This window comes from Heteronotia binoei, chromosome 2, assembly GCF_032191835.1.
Source record: "Heteronotia binoei isolate CCM8104 ecotype False Entrance Well chromosome 2, APGP_CSIRO_Hbin_v1, whole genome shotgun sequence".
NCBI classification, from domain to species: domain Eukaryota; kingdom Metazoa; phylum Chordata; class Lepidosauria; order Squamata; family Gekkonidae; genus Heteronotia; species Heteronotia binoei.
This window is the reverse complement of record NC_083224.1, coordinates 42640161-42657875: the sequence shown is the minus strand read 5'-3', so window position 1 is coordinate 42657875 and position 17715 is coordinate 42640161. Positions and strand designations below refer to the sequence as shown.

At 42.3% G+C, this 17715-nt stretch overlaps 1 protein-coding gene across 2 annotated transcripts in view; it reads right to left on the bottom strand.

Moving 5' to 3' along the window:
• Window positions 1–2482: 2482 nt before the first annotated feature.
• The window catches only part of HNF4A (hepatocyte nuclear factor 4 alpha), a 90056-nt gene continuing 74823 nt past the window's right edge, over window positions 2483–17715 (bottom strand). Inside the window, exons 4-10 of one of the 2 annotated variants that reach the window (XM_060230874.1) lie at window positions 12955–13061; window positions 9018–9173; window positions 6407–6494; window positions 5611–5766; window positions 4446–4682; window positions 3804–3929; window positions 2483–3005 (exon numbers count right to left, since the gene is read on the bottom strand). In XM_060230874.1, coding sequence (XP_060086857.1) covers window positions 2863–3005; window positions 3804–3929; window positions 4446–4682; window positions 5611–5766; window positions 6407–6494; window positions 9018–9173; window positions 12955–13061 — 1013 coding nt within the window. In that variant the 3' untranslated portion in view covers window positions 2483–2862. The remainder of the gene's footprint in view (window positions 3006–3803; window positions 3930–4445; window positions 4683–5610; window positions 5767–6406; window positions 6495–9017; window positions 9174–12954; window positions 13062–17715) is intronic. The other variant, XM_060230873.1, reaches the window with a different exon arrangement.

The window sequence follows — 17715 nt, the reverse complement described above, 5'->3', positions numbered from 1 at the left end:
GGACTTTTTTTGTAGCAGGAACTCCTTTGCATATTAGGTCACACATCCCTGATGTAGCCAATCTTCCTGGAGCTTACAGTGGGTCCTGTACTAAGAGTTCTGTAAGCTCTTGGAGGATTGGCTACATCAGGGGTATGTGGCCTAATATGCAAAGGAGTTCCTGCTACAAAAAAGCCCTGAACAACACATATCATTGCATCACAAGGAGTGCCACTTCCATGCAGCCTTAGAATTTTGAGCTACTGATTTCTTTCCAGGTTCCTAGTCCTCATGGTTGGGGAGATAGCTTTGAAAATATGATAGCATTTTGTGCTAAAGACCTCAAAACAGGGAAATAAGAACCCAATTCAAAAGGTACAGTGATCACTTGATTTTTTAAAAAATGTGAGTTGGGTAATTCTCAGGTTATACTCAATGCATGTAAAGCTGAGTATGCTGAAAGTGTGATACAGACTCTCCTTTTATCCAGATACTCATCCATCCTAGCTATTTCTTACAAGTAGATGTACATGTGTGCATGCAGGATGTACATGAATTCACTGTAACTCATGAACATGGCTAAATTCAATATCACTCCTTCCAACTCTCCTTTGCTATGATTTCTAAATCTCACAGGTTCTAAGGATGTACCGTAATTGCTATCCATGTATGGGAAGCAATGGCAGGATTCACACTAGAACCCCCAAGCAAATGCCATGGCATCGAGAGTTCAAAATCAGGAAGTCAACTTTGCATTGTAGTGCAAGCTTGCTCTTGCAATCAATGTGAATCTTGACAAAATATGCAGTTGGTCCAGATATACAGTTATCTATGGACTTCCTCATGACTTAGATAGCTCAGGCTAATCCAGTCTTGTCAAATCTTATGAACTAAGCAGGGTCAACCCTGGTTAGTTCTTGGATAGGAAACCGCCAAGAAAATCTAGGGTTGCTACAGAAAGGCACGCAATGGGAAACTGCCTCTGCATGTCTCTTGCCTTCAAAACCCTATGGGATTGCCAAAAGTCAGCAGTGGCTTGACAGCACACACATAGACACACCGACTTCCATGGTCTATGAACACCTTGGATGGTGGTGAGACCTGAGGCAAGTGCTCAAGAGGTCAGGTCAGCCTTGTGCCTTTGTCTTCCCCAACTCCACTACTTTTCACTCATTTGTACTCCATACTATTCAACAGAGTAGCATTTGGGAAAACATATAACATATCATTATTCTGTATCTTATTCACGTCTAGAAGTGGATGGAAAGTGGATGGGCCATGGTTCAATGGAAGGGCATCTGCTTGGCAGGCACAAAGCCCCAGGTTCAACCCCTGCAGTCACCAGTTAAAAGCATCATGTAATAGGTGTGTTGAAAGACATACACATGAAACTGCCTTGTACTGAATCAGACCACTAGTCCATCAAAGTCAGTATTGTCTACTCAGAGTGGCAACAGCTCTGCATGATTTCAGGCAGAGATCTTTCATATCCTCTACTGGCTGGTCCTTTTAACTTGGAATGCCAGGGATTGAACCTGGGAACTCCTGAAGGCAAAGCAGGTGTTGTACCACTGAGCATCAGAGAACTGCTGCCAGTCAGAGTAGACAGTACTGACCTTAATAGACTAATGGTCTGATTCAGTATAAGGAAGCTACATGGAGCTGGACGTCTAACTGGATTAGGATGTTCACTGAAACACAGATTTCCATCATATTTCCATTCCATATAGCCAAACAATTCTATTTTGGATGCAGAAAAGGGAACAAGGGCATCAAAACCAACTGAACCTCCACAGATGAATCCCTCTCCACCCCAAAATAAACTGACCTGCTTCAGAAAAGCAAAGTAAGATTAGACAGATTCACCAAGAATAGAGGTGAATGAGAGCCCATCAATCTTGTTAGCTACATGGAACCTCCATGCCCACAATTAGTATATTTGAGAGCCAGATTTCAGGGTTAGACCAAGTGAAGGAGGCCATCTCATTTAAGTGACATACTACAGTTAGAAGGACAGATGACCCTGGCTCTGAAACAGCAAGGTGGTTGTTTGTTCTAATATCCTGCCAGGATCCCTCACTTCAGTCACCAACCACTAGCTGGACCAAGTGTCACTATGCGATCTGCAGTTCAGGGGAACATGCTCAGGCCTCTGAATTTTGTTTGTCACTGAAGAGCAGGGATGCTCTCGGCTGATCCTGCACTGAGCAGGGGGTTCAACTAGATGGCCTGTATGGTGCCTTCCAACTCTATGATTCTAAGATCACAGCAAGCATCAAAGTAAGGCGCTGAATTCATATTGTCCCAAGGCTGACTGTGAAGCCATGGAAGAAGCAGCACGAAGGCTTCTGGGTCAGCAGCAGCCAGTTCAAACTCAGCATTTTCTTCCTTGGGGACCACACTTGTCAGGAAAAGTGTAATTCCATTATGTCCTTGGAGGAGTCTGCAGCTATTTAGAGACTCCCCAATGCTGACATGTCGTCCCCACCCCGGTATGATGCCATTCCCCTCCCTTCCAAATAGTCAGATTGGTGGAAAAATAAAAAAGTGAACAACTCAGTGGCAGTGAAGAAATAGGCAGGTCAGTGCAATTGTTTCAACAGTCCACCATGCAGTGTGAAGAATGGAATCCAGCTCTACGAATAAGGCATCCATCATGACCAATGCACCAATTCTGCAATGCTCAGGCATCGATGTTCTAACGGTTGCATGCAGAGATTCCATTTACATGCTGTACCTGATGAATGAATCAGTGTCTCCGTTCCCTGGGATTTCTCAGTGAATATTCCACATCCAGAGTGATCAAGGTGAGAATCAGGGGGTCTGTCCCCCAGTCCCTTTGCAGGGTCTTTGTGACAATGGGTGGATTCATTCGGTTGGATGCTAGATGACCTCTTGCTTTGTGATGGTGGGTTGAGGGATCGAGCTGGGCTGCTTGGCTACAGCTGTGATGGCCCCAGGAAGTAGCTTGTATTGTTCAGCTCCTGAGCCAGATGGTGGGGAAGGTTGAGGAGTTTCAGGAGTGGCTGCAGAGGAGGGGGAAAAAACTATGTTACGAAATAAGCAGCTGTGCAGTCAAAGCACACAAGTGAAGCAAAGGCATTTTAATGCCCAAGGCTTAAGACATGGCCAAAGCAGATAAGATGTTGGAAGACAGATCTTCAGCACTTTCTAAAATTACCCTTGTCCAGTCATTATGTTTTTCCTGCTCCTATTTTGCATACTGGGAGAGATCCAGGTGATATGCATGCTGGCCATTTTGTATGAACAGGGCAATATAAATATTTTCAGGCTTCACACCACAACAAATCTGAATTCCTGATTACGTATATCAAAGCTTGAAAATTCTGCATACTTATTCATACACAATGGCAATTGCACGTGTCTCTCAAGAGTAGCACATAGTTCTCTTTCCTGGCAGGTAGGAATGCCAAAGACATAACTGAAAAGAACTATTGTTAAATACCAATAGATTCAGACTGCTAATATGGCATTCAGTGGCCACATCATCCTTTTCCTTTGTGCTTCCAGAGCTCCTATTTCCTTATGTAGCAGAAACAAACAAGTTCCTTGCATATTATTATATGCTTCCTCAAATGCAGCAAACAGCAGCTTGGTCAAGTAAATAATTGCAGGGGAGGGGGGATTTCAGCTATTCATGCATTGCAGCTAGACAGCCTCCAGTGCAGAGAACACTTCCTGTCTGTCTGTAACATTAGCAAAAGAATATTGTCTGTACAAAGCCTAACTCACTCCAAGTACCATGATCCAGTGCACAGACGGGCATTCCTGGAAAGACAAATCTGTTGTGCAGAGATACTCACACAGCTGCCCATTGTGGATCTGAGCAGGCATTGTGTTGGCCACAATGACGTTTGTCCCAAGATTCTCCTGGATAAGGTGTGGGTGCAGAGCATGATGGTGAGCATGAGGCGTATCGCTCGATGACCCTGCAATTATTTGTATTATTAAAAAAACATTGCTGGATTTGGGGATTTGCAATTTTTATTTCACTTGCAATGGCCTTCAGTATCAGCAGTCACAGAACATACACACACACACTTAAGGGGACTGTTTTCCTCAGGGCCATGTAGGAATTGGAGAGAAGATTTAACCCCTTGACCTCCACTTCATTTTGATATTGGAAACTGGCTGCTTCAATCTTCTAGTAGCATTTTAAAGGAGAAAACAGAATGTCTCAGGTTGTGTATTGCCTCCTTCCACAGGTTGGTGGTGAAAGAAAGTCAATGGCATTGTTTCGATGAGCAATTTCTTAACTATATGCCAATCACATTGGGAGGACTAACTAAATTTTTTCTTAAGCAGGGAATTCTGAGCCAGAGGTGCCTCTATAGCTCCAGCTGATTCCTCCTCCCATTTGAAGTGGGGCTGATGCTCTCACTAATGCCTTCTTCTTAGCATAACACATAAAGCCTTGAAGGCCAATTCTCAGCTCCAGGACTCACCCCCCAGCAGCATCTCCTGCAGCAAGTTGTCGATCTTGGCCATGCCGAAGAGCTTGACAAACTGGATCTGCTCTATCATCTGCCAGGTGATGCTCTGGAGGGTCGGCAGCAGAAGCAGCAGCTCTCCGAAGCGTCCCCGGGAGTCATACTGCCGATCGTTGATGTAGTCCTCTAGGCTGACTTGAACTTGATACCGCATCCTTTTGATCTTGGTGGGGTCGCTGAGGCCTTTTGCATCTGGGGAAAACCACAAGATATTCAAGTCAATGCCATCTCTAAAGGGTGGGTGGGTCTGCCAAGTGCGGCTCGTGAATTCAGGACTGAATTTATTCTAACTTCTACCCAGCCTGTTTACTTCTGCCTAGGAATACACTCTTCTCCCTTCCTTTAATCTGGAATATTTTGTGGCCACAATTCTTTGAACATTCAGCTCATGCCCGACAAACTGTTCAAAGATTCACCTAGACTCAACCCAAAGTTGTTAGGGGTTGCGCTCTATACAGCTGTGCATCGCTTACTGTAAGTAGGATCCGAGTACATAATTTTGTATCAATTAATGAGCCATGTTAATACTTATGCTTTGCTTCAGTTCTATTTTTAGATTTCTGGTTGGTTCTACAACGTTGACATGATCTGCAGGGCCCAGGCTAGCCCGATCTCATCAGATCTCAGGCGCTAACTGGGGTCAGCCCTGGTTAGTATTTGGATTGGAGACCACCAAGGAAGTCCAGGGTTGCTACACAGAGGTAGGCAATGGCAAATCACCTCTTAATGCCTCTTGCCTTGAAAACCCTACAGGGTCGCCATAAGTCAGTTGCAACAACATTTAGATAGTGCTTTCTACCACCTTATAGGGATGCTTTAAGGATTACTGGGATCATGTATTTGAGTCACTTTGAACAAAGAGCTATACAAATTAGCTGTATACATTATGACGATTCTCTCCTAAGGCAGCAGGTCTTTTGAGAATTCTTTGCCAAAGCTTAGTATAACCAACTAACCACTGAGAAAATTACATTAAATGATTCAACCTATTTACAACTGTTTGATTCTTTTCCAGGTGGGTAGCCATGTTGGTCTGACTCTGAAGCAATACAACAGCATTCTAACTTTGTTCTAATCCTTTTCCCGCTAATGCAACTCTCCCCCTCCACCCAAATTTTACCTGGATCAAAGAAGATGATGGCTTTCAAACATGAATATTCATTATCATCAATCTGCAGTTCCTGGAAAGGCAGTACAAGTTCATCCAGGATTCGCACGGCCACACGGCTGACTTCCATCAATTCTGGACAGTTCCTGGGGATTATGTGATCATTTCCTGCAGACAAAAGTGGTATTCTTTAAGGACCAAATGAGACGCCTTCACTGTTCTGTACACAGTACAGGTTAAATTGCGTTAATATTTGATCCCAATGGAAAACTGGAATTCTTTGCTAATTTTAGTATTGTTTCAAAAACTCACAACTCCTCTTAAAAAAAAATGAGGACTGATCCTTTCTCAGTCTACTTTCAACTCTTGTAAAATCTACAATCTGTTTCGGGCCTCATTGTTCATTTGCTTGCCAATTCAATATTTGAATTAGAAGAAGAAGAAGAAGATATTGGATTTATATCCCGCCCTCCACTCCGAAGAGTCTCAGAGCGGCTCACAATCTCCTTTACCTTCCTCCCCCACAACAGACACCCTGTGAGGTGTGTGGGGCTGGAGAGGGCTCTCACAGCAGCTGCCCTTTCAAGGACAACCTCTGCCAGGGCTATGGCTGACCCAAGGCCATGCTAGCAGGTGCAAGTGGAGGAGTGGGGAATCAAACCCGGTTCTCCCAGATAAGAGTCCACGTACTTAACCACTACACCAAACTGGACGCCCACAATTCCTACAAAGATAATGTCTCAGGTAAAGGAATTATTAGCGAGAAGAAGCAAAAGCCTCTTGAGATATTGGCAAAGATGCATCTTACCTAGAAGTAATATGTCTTTGAAGATCATCGACCGCTTGGCCGCTCCCAGTAAGAGGTGTTCCCCTGCATGTGCCCGTAGCAAAGCCACCTGAATGGAACAAAGATATTTTTAATTGGATGACACAGGAAAGGTTGTGATGAAACCTCAGAAAAGAACATAGACAAAGCACCTCTTCCTACTACCTTCTGGGAAGACCAGTTAATTTGAAGTAATCCTGAAGGGGAAAGGATGCCAAGTACAAGCCCTATGAGGAAAGGCTGAGGGACTTGGGAGAGTCTGGAGAAGAGGACATTGAGGGGGAACATGATTGCTCTCTTGAAGTATTTGAAGGGCTGTCACTTAGATGATGGTAGGGAGCTGTCCCTTTTGGCAGCAGAGGAAAGGACTCACAATAATGGCTTTAAATTAAGGACAGGAAGGTACCAGCTGGATATGAGGAAAAACTTTTTTACAGTAAGAGTTGTTCAACAGTGGAATCAGCTACCAAGGGAGGTGGTGAGCTCCCCTTCACTGGAAGTCTTTAAGCAGTGGTTGAACGAACACTTGTCAGGGATGCTCTAGGCTGATCCTGCATTGGGCAGAGGGTTGGACTAGATGGTCTGTATGGCCCCTTCCTACTCTGTGATTCCTTCTCTATGATACATAACACACACACACACACAAGAGAAAAGTGGAGTACAAATATCTAAATTTAATAATATAGGGTGATTTTATTGTAACAATTTAATTTTATGTTGTTTTAATTGTTGTTAGCAGCCCTGAGCCCTCCAGGGGAGGACAGGATATAAATATAATAAAATAAATAATAAAATGACCGGCATTTCCAGCTGAGGCTTCATCAAATAGGAGGAAAGAGAATTTCCCTAGGGTTGCCACCTCTGGGCAGGAAATTCCTGGAGATTTTTTTTTTTTGGGGGGGATGAAGCCTGAGGATGGTGAGGTTTAGAAGGAGAGGGATCTCAGCAAGCCACAAAGTCCACGTTCCAAAGCAGTCATTTTCTCCATTATCTTTGTTCTCTGGAGGCCGGCTGTAATTCTGGGAGACCTCCAGTTCCTACACTACGGTGTTTTCCTCCCACAGGCACAGCTGGCCATGCACAGGGAATGATTATAGTCCAAGGAAATAAGGAAGCAGGGCTACATTGGCCTTCCTATTCAGCTAGTGTAGTTCAGCAACACTAGGCCTCTGCGAGGTACCTGATAGGTAACTAGAATGGTCAAACAGTGAGACATCGTTCCCAAGATTAACATCCCTTCTCTCACACCACTGATTTATCTGGTAGGCATTCTGTGGTGGAAAACCTTATGGTTTTTTCTATTATTATTTCTCTGCCTGCCTCATTGTTAATGATTGCATTTGTCACTTTATACCCTTCAGTGACTCTCAAGAATGTTCTGAATCTCTTTTCCCACTTCTTTTTAAAAAGCTTTGTAGAAACAAAGGTTAACGCAAAGATTCAGCATGACACGGATGCTTCTTAATGTCCGACTGGGACTGAGCTATGTGGCAAACAACCACTAAACATTAACCAAAGGATTTGGGGAGAGGATTTCTTTATGGGGATGGGCCAATTTGTATGTGCTGAACAAACAGAGAAGGAGAAATGTCTCGCAAAAGGAAGAGCTAAAGAGAAATGTTTCTCAAAGTTTAGCTCTCTATATCAAGCTGAAGAAGGGGAGACAAATTTAACAGAACAAAGCTCTGATGGTGACGAGAATATGACAGATTTGTTAAAAGAGGGCTCACATAAAGACATTCTGCAAATAAACAGGAGCTTGTAATGGAAAATTCAGGCACTCCCCATAGTAGGGAACAGGGCCGGCCCTAGACTGTCTGGCACCCTAGGCAAACCTAACCTCAGGCACCCCCCCACCCCCGGCACTGAATGTCATTGAGTCACATGGGAGCCACCCAATCTGGCACCCCCAAAAGGCCGGCACCCCAGGATATCGCCTAGTTTGCCTAGTGGCAGGGTTGGCCCTGGTAGGGAAGTTAACATGGGGAGAACAGTCCATGATGTATGCATCAGGGCTTGTCTTCATCCATCACATTCAAGGTCTGAATGTGCACAATATTAGATCTGGTGCACAGCCATTCCCATGAGCAAAGTACTGGAACAATGTAAGATCCCCTGATTAATTGAACCAGAAGTCCACTGAGCGCACCATTAGGGAGGGTGGAACCAGAGCTAATATTGTGCACATCCAGACCATGAATGTGGCTAATCAGAATCCTTGCTAAGCAAAAGCTCTGCTTGGCTCCACCTACTTTCTAAAGCGCTTAGTGGATGACATGGCATTCACAGGCACCACAGTGGCAACTACTGGTCTATGCCCATGTGCTGAAAGTTCCATTTGCTTCAACAGTGTTTATATGGACCTAATTTGCTTAAAATTATGCCCTACTTACTATGGTTTTGCCAAAGAATTGGGCACGTGGAAATGAGTAGCAATGAGATAACCATGTGTAACTGGGGCATCACAAAGTGCTTGAAAAAGTCTTACAACTGGAATGAGGAATGCACATTTTCTCTAAAAAAATAAATAAATCACAGTATACTTTCAGATGAAAACTGACGAGAGAACCAAAGAATTGGAAAAGAAATTCACTTGATCATCCAGCGGAAGCTCGCAGAAGGCTGGGATGTACTTGGCCCACTCCACCAGTACTAACAACTGTTGCTTCATGGACTCACAGACATCTGCAATATTGGCAATCTTTTTCCCTCTGATATCTCCACTGATCATGGAAATCGGCGATGACATCTGCAAGAGGGAGAGAAGCACTTTGTATGACAATATCTTCTATTGCTCAGCAAGGTAAGGAAAAGTGAGGACACCTAAAGGAGCCAGAAAATCTGAGACAGATGTTACCCTGTCCCCCAGTTTGGGTTCTGATCTCTGCATTCCCACCTGATGTGCATCAATCCTGGGTAAAGGTGATACAAGTAAAATCTGGCCTGCTAAGTATAACAACAGGGACTGGAGGAAGGACAAAGGACTCTCAGGGGCTGGAAGAGACTGGACAACCTCTGGAAATAGCCACCAGGGGTATTGCTTTATTTTATTTTTATTTTTGGCAATTTATAGTCCACCCTTTCCCAGGAAAGGGCTCAGATTTGCCAGAAATCAGCATGCAGAGATAACAAGACCATACTGTAAGCTGCCTTGAACCACAAGACAAAGCAAGGCATAAATGTTTACATAAATAAATAAATAAATCATCAATGACCTCCAGTCATTGCATCATTGTGCTTTTTGCCATAAACCATTCTTCCTCATCTCCATTAGAATGTCTTTGGTTCTACTTTTGCATGAGAGGTGTGGACATGTATGTTCTGCAATTGCCATTATGCCACTACTGCGAGTGTTTTAGGGGACGTTGGACAATTATTTAAAAGGGTTTTTTTTTAATTTAAAAGTTTTTGTCTTTTTAAAATATGGTAAGCTGGCTTGAAGTTCCACATGGAATAAAGATGGCAATTAAATATTTTAATTAATTAAATAAAATAGTTGCCAGGTATGTTTTAGGCATCCTCCCTGGTGCAGGGGGTTGGACTAGATGGTTTTTAGGCCTTTTCCAACTTTCTAATTCTATTCTATACACTCAGCTTGTTGGACATCCAGGTCTTCCTCAGTACTTAGTCTTCATCTCTGTGTGACCTACTAAGTCAGTTCACTGTTCTCCTTCTTTCTTCCTCTTTTTATTGTAACGCTCTTGCTCTGGTCCTCCCAGCACTTTATCGCTAGATCCCAACTTATTTGTTTCCTAAGCAAGGAAATGCGACTACCTGTGATAGATTCCCCCCCTCAACCAACATGTTTTATTTGCTGAAATCGTGCCAAATCTAAAAGCGTAACTGAATAAATAACATAGTAAAATACCACACACCTTACAGCATTGTATCTTAATGGAGGAATGTGGAAGGATTAGCACATAAATACTGATCTCTAGGTGATTGACCCTGGATCACAGAGAAATTCCTTAGCTGGATCTGCCCTAATCATGTGGGTCTAGAAGAGCCTTTACAAGCTTCTGCATGAGTCCTGTTCTAAGTGGGTTCAGTCAGCTCTTTTTCAACAAGAACACATTTATTGAGGAACAGTCACACGCACAAACAACAAACCAGCAGTGAACCAATGTATACAGTCCGAACATAGAAAACCATGCCCCCTCAAGCAGCCACTCACCAATCTCACTGCGCCCTCTAGGATCCTTCATTAGCATTTCTCTCCAAAATGTCTCACTTCCCGATTGGCCAGTTCTAGCAGAACGGCCAATCAGAATGTGAGCATCAAGATCCTGGCCTGCCATGGACGTTTGCTCCAGCCTAAGCATTAACTTAGTACATACCAAGCCCATTTCTCCAAAGTGAGCATTATTCTTTGGCTCAGAAATTGCATATAATTTAATTTAAAAGAAGGAAGGCATGGTATGATTTAAGTTCAAGTGAAGATAGTAATCACAGAAAAGGCAAATGCCAGTTGCCATGGCAAAATCTTTCAAGGAAATGGTTAATTAGGCACCAACAGAGGTTTTTCTGCTAATTGTTTTGTTGTATCTATTGGTGGCATTGACACCATAGATTATGCCATCCTATTGCACCACCTAAAACACCAGGTGGATATTAGAGGATCAGGTTTGCATTGGCTCCAGACTCCTTGTTTGTTGACAAACACAGAGGGTGGTCAAAAGAGATGTGGAGTTGACGCCTGGTGTGCCCCAGGATTATTTTGTTTTCCTCATGTTGTTTAATATTTATATGAGACTACTTAATTAAATCATCCATTGTTTTGGAGTTGGGTGTCTTTAGGACATCATATATATACATCTTTGATGAAGCCTCTTTCAGTTCTCTGGTGCTGCCTGGAAGCTGTGGCTGAAGGAGAGCAAACTAAAACTAAATTAAGTTGTTTTGAATGGTTAACTTTACTGTCTTTGGACAGGGCAACTTTGGTTTTGCACTCAAATGTCATGGGGTATTCCTGAAGCCAGCTCTGCAAATGGAGAAGTAGATAGGTACTGCTGCTAGGGATGCCTTTTTCACTTACGTCTAGCCAGGGGTCATTTTGTAGAAAAATAGATGGTGGAGCTCATCTAGGGATTGTTATGAAGCTGCACCTACTATTCAATGGACAAGGTGGGAAGGAAGAGGTGGAACTCCCGCTGAATCCGAGGCCTGCGTCTAGCTCAGAAATTGCACCCTTCCTTAGACATAGCCAATCTTGCCACACTGATTCATGATAATTTCAAACCTGGATTATTATAACATGCATTAGGTAGGGCTGCCCTTGAAGACAGCTTGGAAACTTCAATTAATGCAAACTTCAGCAGCCTGGCTGCTTATTGAGATGAATAAGAACAACAACCATGTTCCTGAGACTCATAAAATCTTCATTGGTCGCTGGTGTGTTTCTAGATTCAGTTCCAAGTGTTGATTTAAACCCTTAAAGTCCTTAATGGCCCATGACCTATACACTTATTGTACCACCTCTTCCACTATGAGACTGTAAGGGCACTCTAATCCTTGCAGTAGATTATTGTCTATGCTATTGATAAGAGAACTCAAAACTTATCCTAAACAAGGGCTTTTTCTGTGGTCGCTTCAGTGCTGTGGAATGGGCTGCCCAACCAATAACATCCTACAATTATTTAGGTGAAAATATAAAATAGAGCATTGATAAGGGCCTTTATTTCACTTTATTTCACCCACCACCTGTCTTTCTCACTGAAACTCAAAGTGGATGTTAAAATATCTTTTAAAAATCAGGCAGCATAAGATAGCCAGAAAACAATCCATTAGGACCAGAATTACAGAATTAGAAAACAATGCAAACAGAAAATGGTCTAAGTCAAGACATACCTATAAATTTACAAATTACAAACTAGATTACAAAGGCAGAAGTCAGTGCAATAAAAGATGATGCATACAATAAACATTGCAATAGATTATAATCCTATTCCTTTATAAAATCACACCATTTTATAAAAGCACAGAATCAGTTATAGTTTCATTTTCTCCTGAGTAGTAATGGCTCAGCAGCACTCCTGGATTCTAGTTTTGAGAAGACCCAGGTAACTTTATAAAAATTTCATAGCTGGGGAAATGCTGACAGCACATCCATTGCTGTTACAACTGTGTTGTGGAATATGATAGCCCAGGTATTATAGGGACTAGTCCATTGAGCACTTTATATTAAATCAGACCATTAGTCCATAAGGTCAGTATGGTCTAACTCAGACTGGCAGCAGCTTTCCAGGGTCTCAGGCAGAGGTCTTTCCCATCACCTACTGCCTGGTCCTTTGAACTAGAGATGCTGAGGATTGAGCCTGGGACCTTCTGTACACAAAGCATAGGCTCTTCCACTGAGTCACTGCCCCAGTTGGATACACCCTGTATTACTAGATACTAAGAAATAGATAGAGAAGGACTTGTGAAATTAGCTTTCAGTTTACCAGTATCTACTGAAAAGAGGGCAGGATAGAAAGAAAGCATTAAGATGCAAATTCAGTGATGCTGGTTCTTTCACTAGTTGGAAAAAGTACCTGTTGTGAAAGGACTTCTGCTTGCAGCAAAACGTTAATGGAAGGCAAACTGCTGTCTTCATAGCTGGATCGACGAGTACTGATTCGATCACGTTCATTCTGTACGGCTACAAAAAACAGAATGAAAACATAAAATCCTTTTAGACTACTCGTTTAAGAAAAACTCAATAAAAAAGCCTTCATAGGTTCAAACATGTCTTTGGCATTTGAAGAAACACAGTTTTAAAATTTATATCAGTTTTTAAATTGATCTGTAACCACGCATAAAACTTGGATCTAAAATTACATTTCATCTTTGCCGAATTTTACCTGTCACCTGTAAATGTGTTCTATTCAAAGTACATTTTTAGTCTTTCACACACCATTTTTCCCACATCTTGATAACATTTTAACCTCTCTTCTTTGTATGGAAGAATGGGAAAAAACTTGTCTCAGCAATGCAGATTTCTTTATTCTCCCCCTTCTCTGTTCTCCAGAGGAAAACCTTGTTTCATGAATGTCAAGTTTCTTCCTCCCTGGTTTGGGGAAAGTCCTGGCACTTTTGAAGTTATGTGGACGGAAACTTACTCATTCATGCTCTTTCCCTCCTGTAATTGTTGCTGCTGTACTAAGGAGACAGAGGGGAATTTTAGGCTTGTGTGCACTGCTGGTACAGATGGTAATATTCTAATTAAAAACAAGAAATCAGTGGAACTGACAAGGTTTACCCAGCACTTGTCTATTTCACTGGAGAGCAAAGGAGAATAGAAGTGGATGAGGATCAGGTAGCTTTGCAATGGCATCCGTCTAAGATCAGTAAGGCCAACATCCAGAAGAAGCAAGTGGTGAGGTGTCTTTCCTTGCATTGTGGTGGAAAGTGCTAAGTTTTAGCTGACTTATGGCAACCCCACAGGGCTTTCAAGGCAAGAAATGTTCAGAGGTGGATTGCTGTTGCCTGCCTCTGCATAGTGATCTTGGCATTCCTTGATGGGCTTCTATCCAAATACTAACCAGAGATCACCCTGATTAGCTTCTGAGTGCAATGACAATGGCCAGCCTGGGTCATCCTAGGTCAAGGCTGGCTGGTGACATCTAAAGGAAAAAAGGCATAACCTCTGGAATGGTGACATTATATATTAAAGCAACTAAGGATTTCTGAGTGATAACTGTGGTATGTTAAACTGCATGTGGAATTTCAACTCGGGAAGCTTTGTAAGAACTTCGCCCCTGACAAGCTCATAACAGCCAAAATGCAACAAGGTTTGCAAGAAAAATCCTAAAGAAGCTTGCTCAAAATCTATCTCCAGTCAATTCAATGGGACTTACTCTCATCAAAATGTTCTTAGCATTGTATTAAAAACATAACAACATAAGAAGAGCCCTGCTGGATCAGGCCGATGGCCCATTTAGGCCAGCATACACACTCACAGTTCCTCTGGAGGATCAATAACAGGGCATAGAGGCACTGGGTTGACTACCTTTGAATGTGAAGGTCCCTCTCAACCTTGGCTGGAAGACACTGATAGATCTATCCCCCATGAAGCTATCTGAACTTCTTTTAAAGCTGTTTATTCCTGTGGCCATCACTGCATCCCACGGCAACATTTTAATCACTCTCTGTACAAAGAAGTTTTTCCTTTTTGTCCATCTTGAATCTACTGCCCATCAGTTTCACCAGACACTCTCAAGTTTTAGTACTTGGGGAAAAGGGGGAGGGGAATTCTGTTTGTCAACTGTCTCCACCCCATGCATAACTTTATAAACCTCTATCATGTCCTCCCTTAGTTGTCTCTTTTCTAAACTGAAAAGTTGCAGTCTCTTCAGCCTTTCCTGATATTGTATTACATTACTTAGGTGGGTAGCCATGTTGATCTGAAGTAACAGAACAAAATTTGCGTCCAATGGCCCCTTTAAGATCAAAGTTTAATTCTGGGTATAAGCTTTTGTGTGCATGCACACTTCTTCAGAGGTTGCATTGTATGACTGTTATATATTAGTTGAAATTTCTTTTAAATATCCATTGTGTGCCTAATTTCAATGAGATCACATCCAAATTAGGGAAATTAAGCAAATTTGCATGGATTTATTTTGTGTAATTTAATCTAAGTGTAAGATAAAATAATTTTAGCAGGCTAGTCAACAGGGACTGGGGTTGGATATAGAACAAAGGGGAAAGGGGAGCAAAATAATCCAAAACTTCACTAAACAAACAAGAAAACTATTAAATTAACAATGCAAGAATCATAAGCATTGCCAGCAAGGCAAGTATAATCAATCATAAGATAAAACACAGAAATGTACACATAGGCCTTGCCATATACATGTAAATTAATGATAAGAAAGTACACAATGTAAAGGCACATTGTATAAAGCAACTGCTTCCTAATAATCCTGCTCCACTGTTTTTCTTTAGATAATAATTATTTCTTGCTCAGTGAAGCTTTTAGTTCATTGTGAACAGAAAATAGCCATGCAAAATATATAAGCTGCTTTAGTTCTATTTTCTTGAAAGTCTCACACAACCTTTTGGAAAGATACTACCCACAAGTTTTCTGAAACCACAATAACTAGATTTCTGACTTTTTAAAAACAAAGATTTTCTCAGATTCCCATGTCTGCACAGAATGCCAAGGACTCAGGTAATACAAGTCAGTCTTTGACTGGTTAATCTAGAATTTTGTCATGAGGACTGTATTAGGACATAGCGGGCAGGACAGGATATCTAGTGATACATCAGGTTTGGAGGATTATGAAATCAGAAATAGGACAGAACTGTTGATTGAAAGGTGACAGAAAGCAGTTTGATATATTATCAGCCTGTGTTTAGTATGCCTGAGATGTTTTTCTTTATTGACTTATCCCTATGAAGAGGTCATTATAAACAGTGATACTAGCAGCAGCTGGAAGGTTTAGGAGTTCTATTCCAGTTTCTCCTGACAGGATGTAATGCCTGTTTGTACCCACCACTAAGATCCCAAAAGGCACACTGCATTGCCAAATCATACACTCACTGCCTATCTCTTGAGGCCTACCAACCCTCTCTACGGCTAATCACAAGAATATCTGTGTGAAACAATATCTGATTGTTGTTATTATACCTGTAGCTCTCCAGATTTATTTTCCAGTCGTATCATTCAGCTTGATAAAAGAGCTATAATGAGGCTGTGCAGAAATTAAAACCATCTTGTCAGCAGCTGTTAATAGGAGTGCTCAAGGTTATACAATTTGTTATCAGGATCCCTCCCCCCTCCCTCTGCTCAGTCACGGCATGATGTTTTCTAAATGTTTACTCAGTATTTAGTCAGTCATGGACCTAATGTAACTTCTATTGAATATTAACAGGCAAATACAAAATGAGCTCAGGAAGAGGAGAGGATTCCTGTATCCCTCAAGCTACACCTTTAAAAATACCCATGCTTATTTTGAAAATGATCAGTATTTGGGATGGGACAAACAAACAGCCCTCTTGAAAAAGACTAATAGTCTAAGGCAATGATCCCCAACATGGATCCTATAAAGCACCGCAGTGCCCACCATTGTATTTCCTGGAGCCCACTTCTTTCTTTCTGAAAACAATGGTCCAGTTGTGACTTTCCTCCACCTCACTGAAACAGGAAGTCCTTTAGAAGAGCTAAGGAGACATAACCTTTGTATTACATGCTTAGCTCTTTTTTAGATAGCGTCTGAGTCTTCAGAGAGCAAGACTGGAAGGATTTAAAAGGAGCAGCACAGGTGGCACAGTCCTATTTTAAAGGAACTGCAGCAACACTGAAAACTTTGGTGAGGTAAGGGGAGATGAGGTTTCCCCAGCAGATTCAGGGGACAAGAGTTCTAGTTCAGGGGAGAACTGAGCTGTTTTGGCACTTGAAAAAGCACATGGCAAGAGGAAAGAACAAGATCACCTTGCCCTGTTGCACCACAGTGGCATTTTGAAATGGTCAAATTCTTCTCTAAAATGGTGTTGGTGGCCATGGGTTGGCCCTGTGTCTGCTGTAACACCTAGTTTGACTCTAGTGCACTTGGGATCATCATGAACTTACAATAATGAACTAGTCAGGTCTGGGCTCCCAGCACCTAACTTGTTTTCTCTACAGCCTCACAGGAGCTTCAGGGAATGCCATTTTGAAAGTTTGCAGGGGCCTAAGATGCCACAGGATCACAGCATGGGGAAGAGGATGGTCTTTTGTTCTCCACACAGTGTTTTCCCTATCTGAAATGGTCTGCGGGAGGGGGTGATATTAGCACTGGATCATGTAGCCATTTCAGCTTGAACCCGGACCTAACTCAGTAGAAATCATAACATGTAACTTTTAGTTAATGGGAGATGAGTGGTGCTTATATCCCAGCAGCTGTAGCAACAGGTGTTCCAATGGGCAGCTGAATAACTATCCCCCCTAGAAGGAGGCTATCCATGGGGTAGGAACTAGATAATTAGCACTGAATAGTGCTAGTATAGGGCTAACTTCAAAAAGCAATAGTCTACTATCTTCAAAAAGCAATAGTCTAGAACAATCCAGGCACTGCTTAAAATGCAGCAACAAATGAGACCAGAAAATGATCAGGAAGCACTGGATGCTGTAGCTAAGCAGGTATAGACACGATGAGAAATCTGGTTAGGAGACCACATTCCCAGCATGGAATAAACCCAGGGCTTTTTTGTAGCAGGAATTCCTTTGAATATTAGGGCACATACACCTGATGTAGCCAATCTTCCAAGAGCTTACAGTAGGCCCTATACGAAGAGCCCTGTAAACTCTTGGAGGATTGGCTACATCAGGAGGG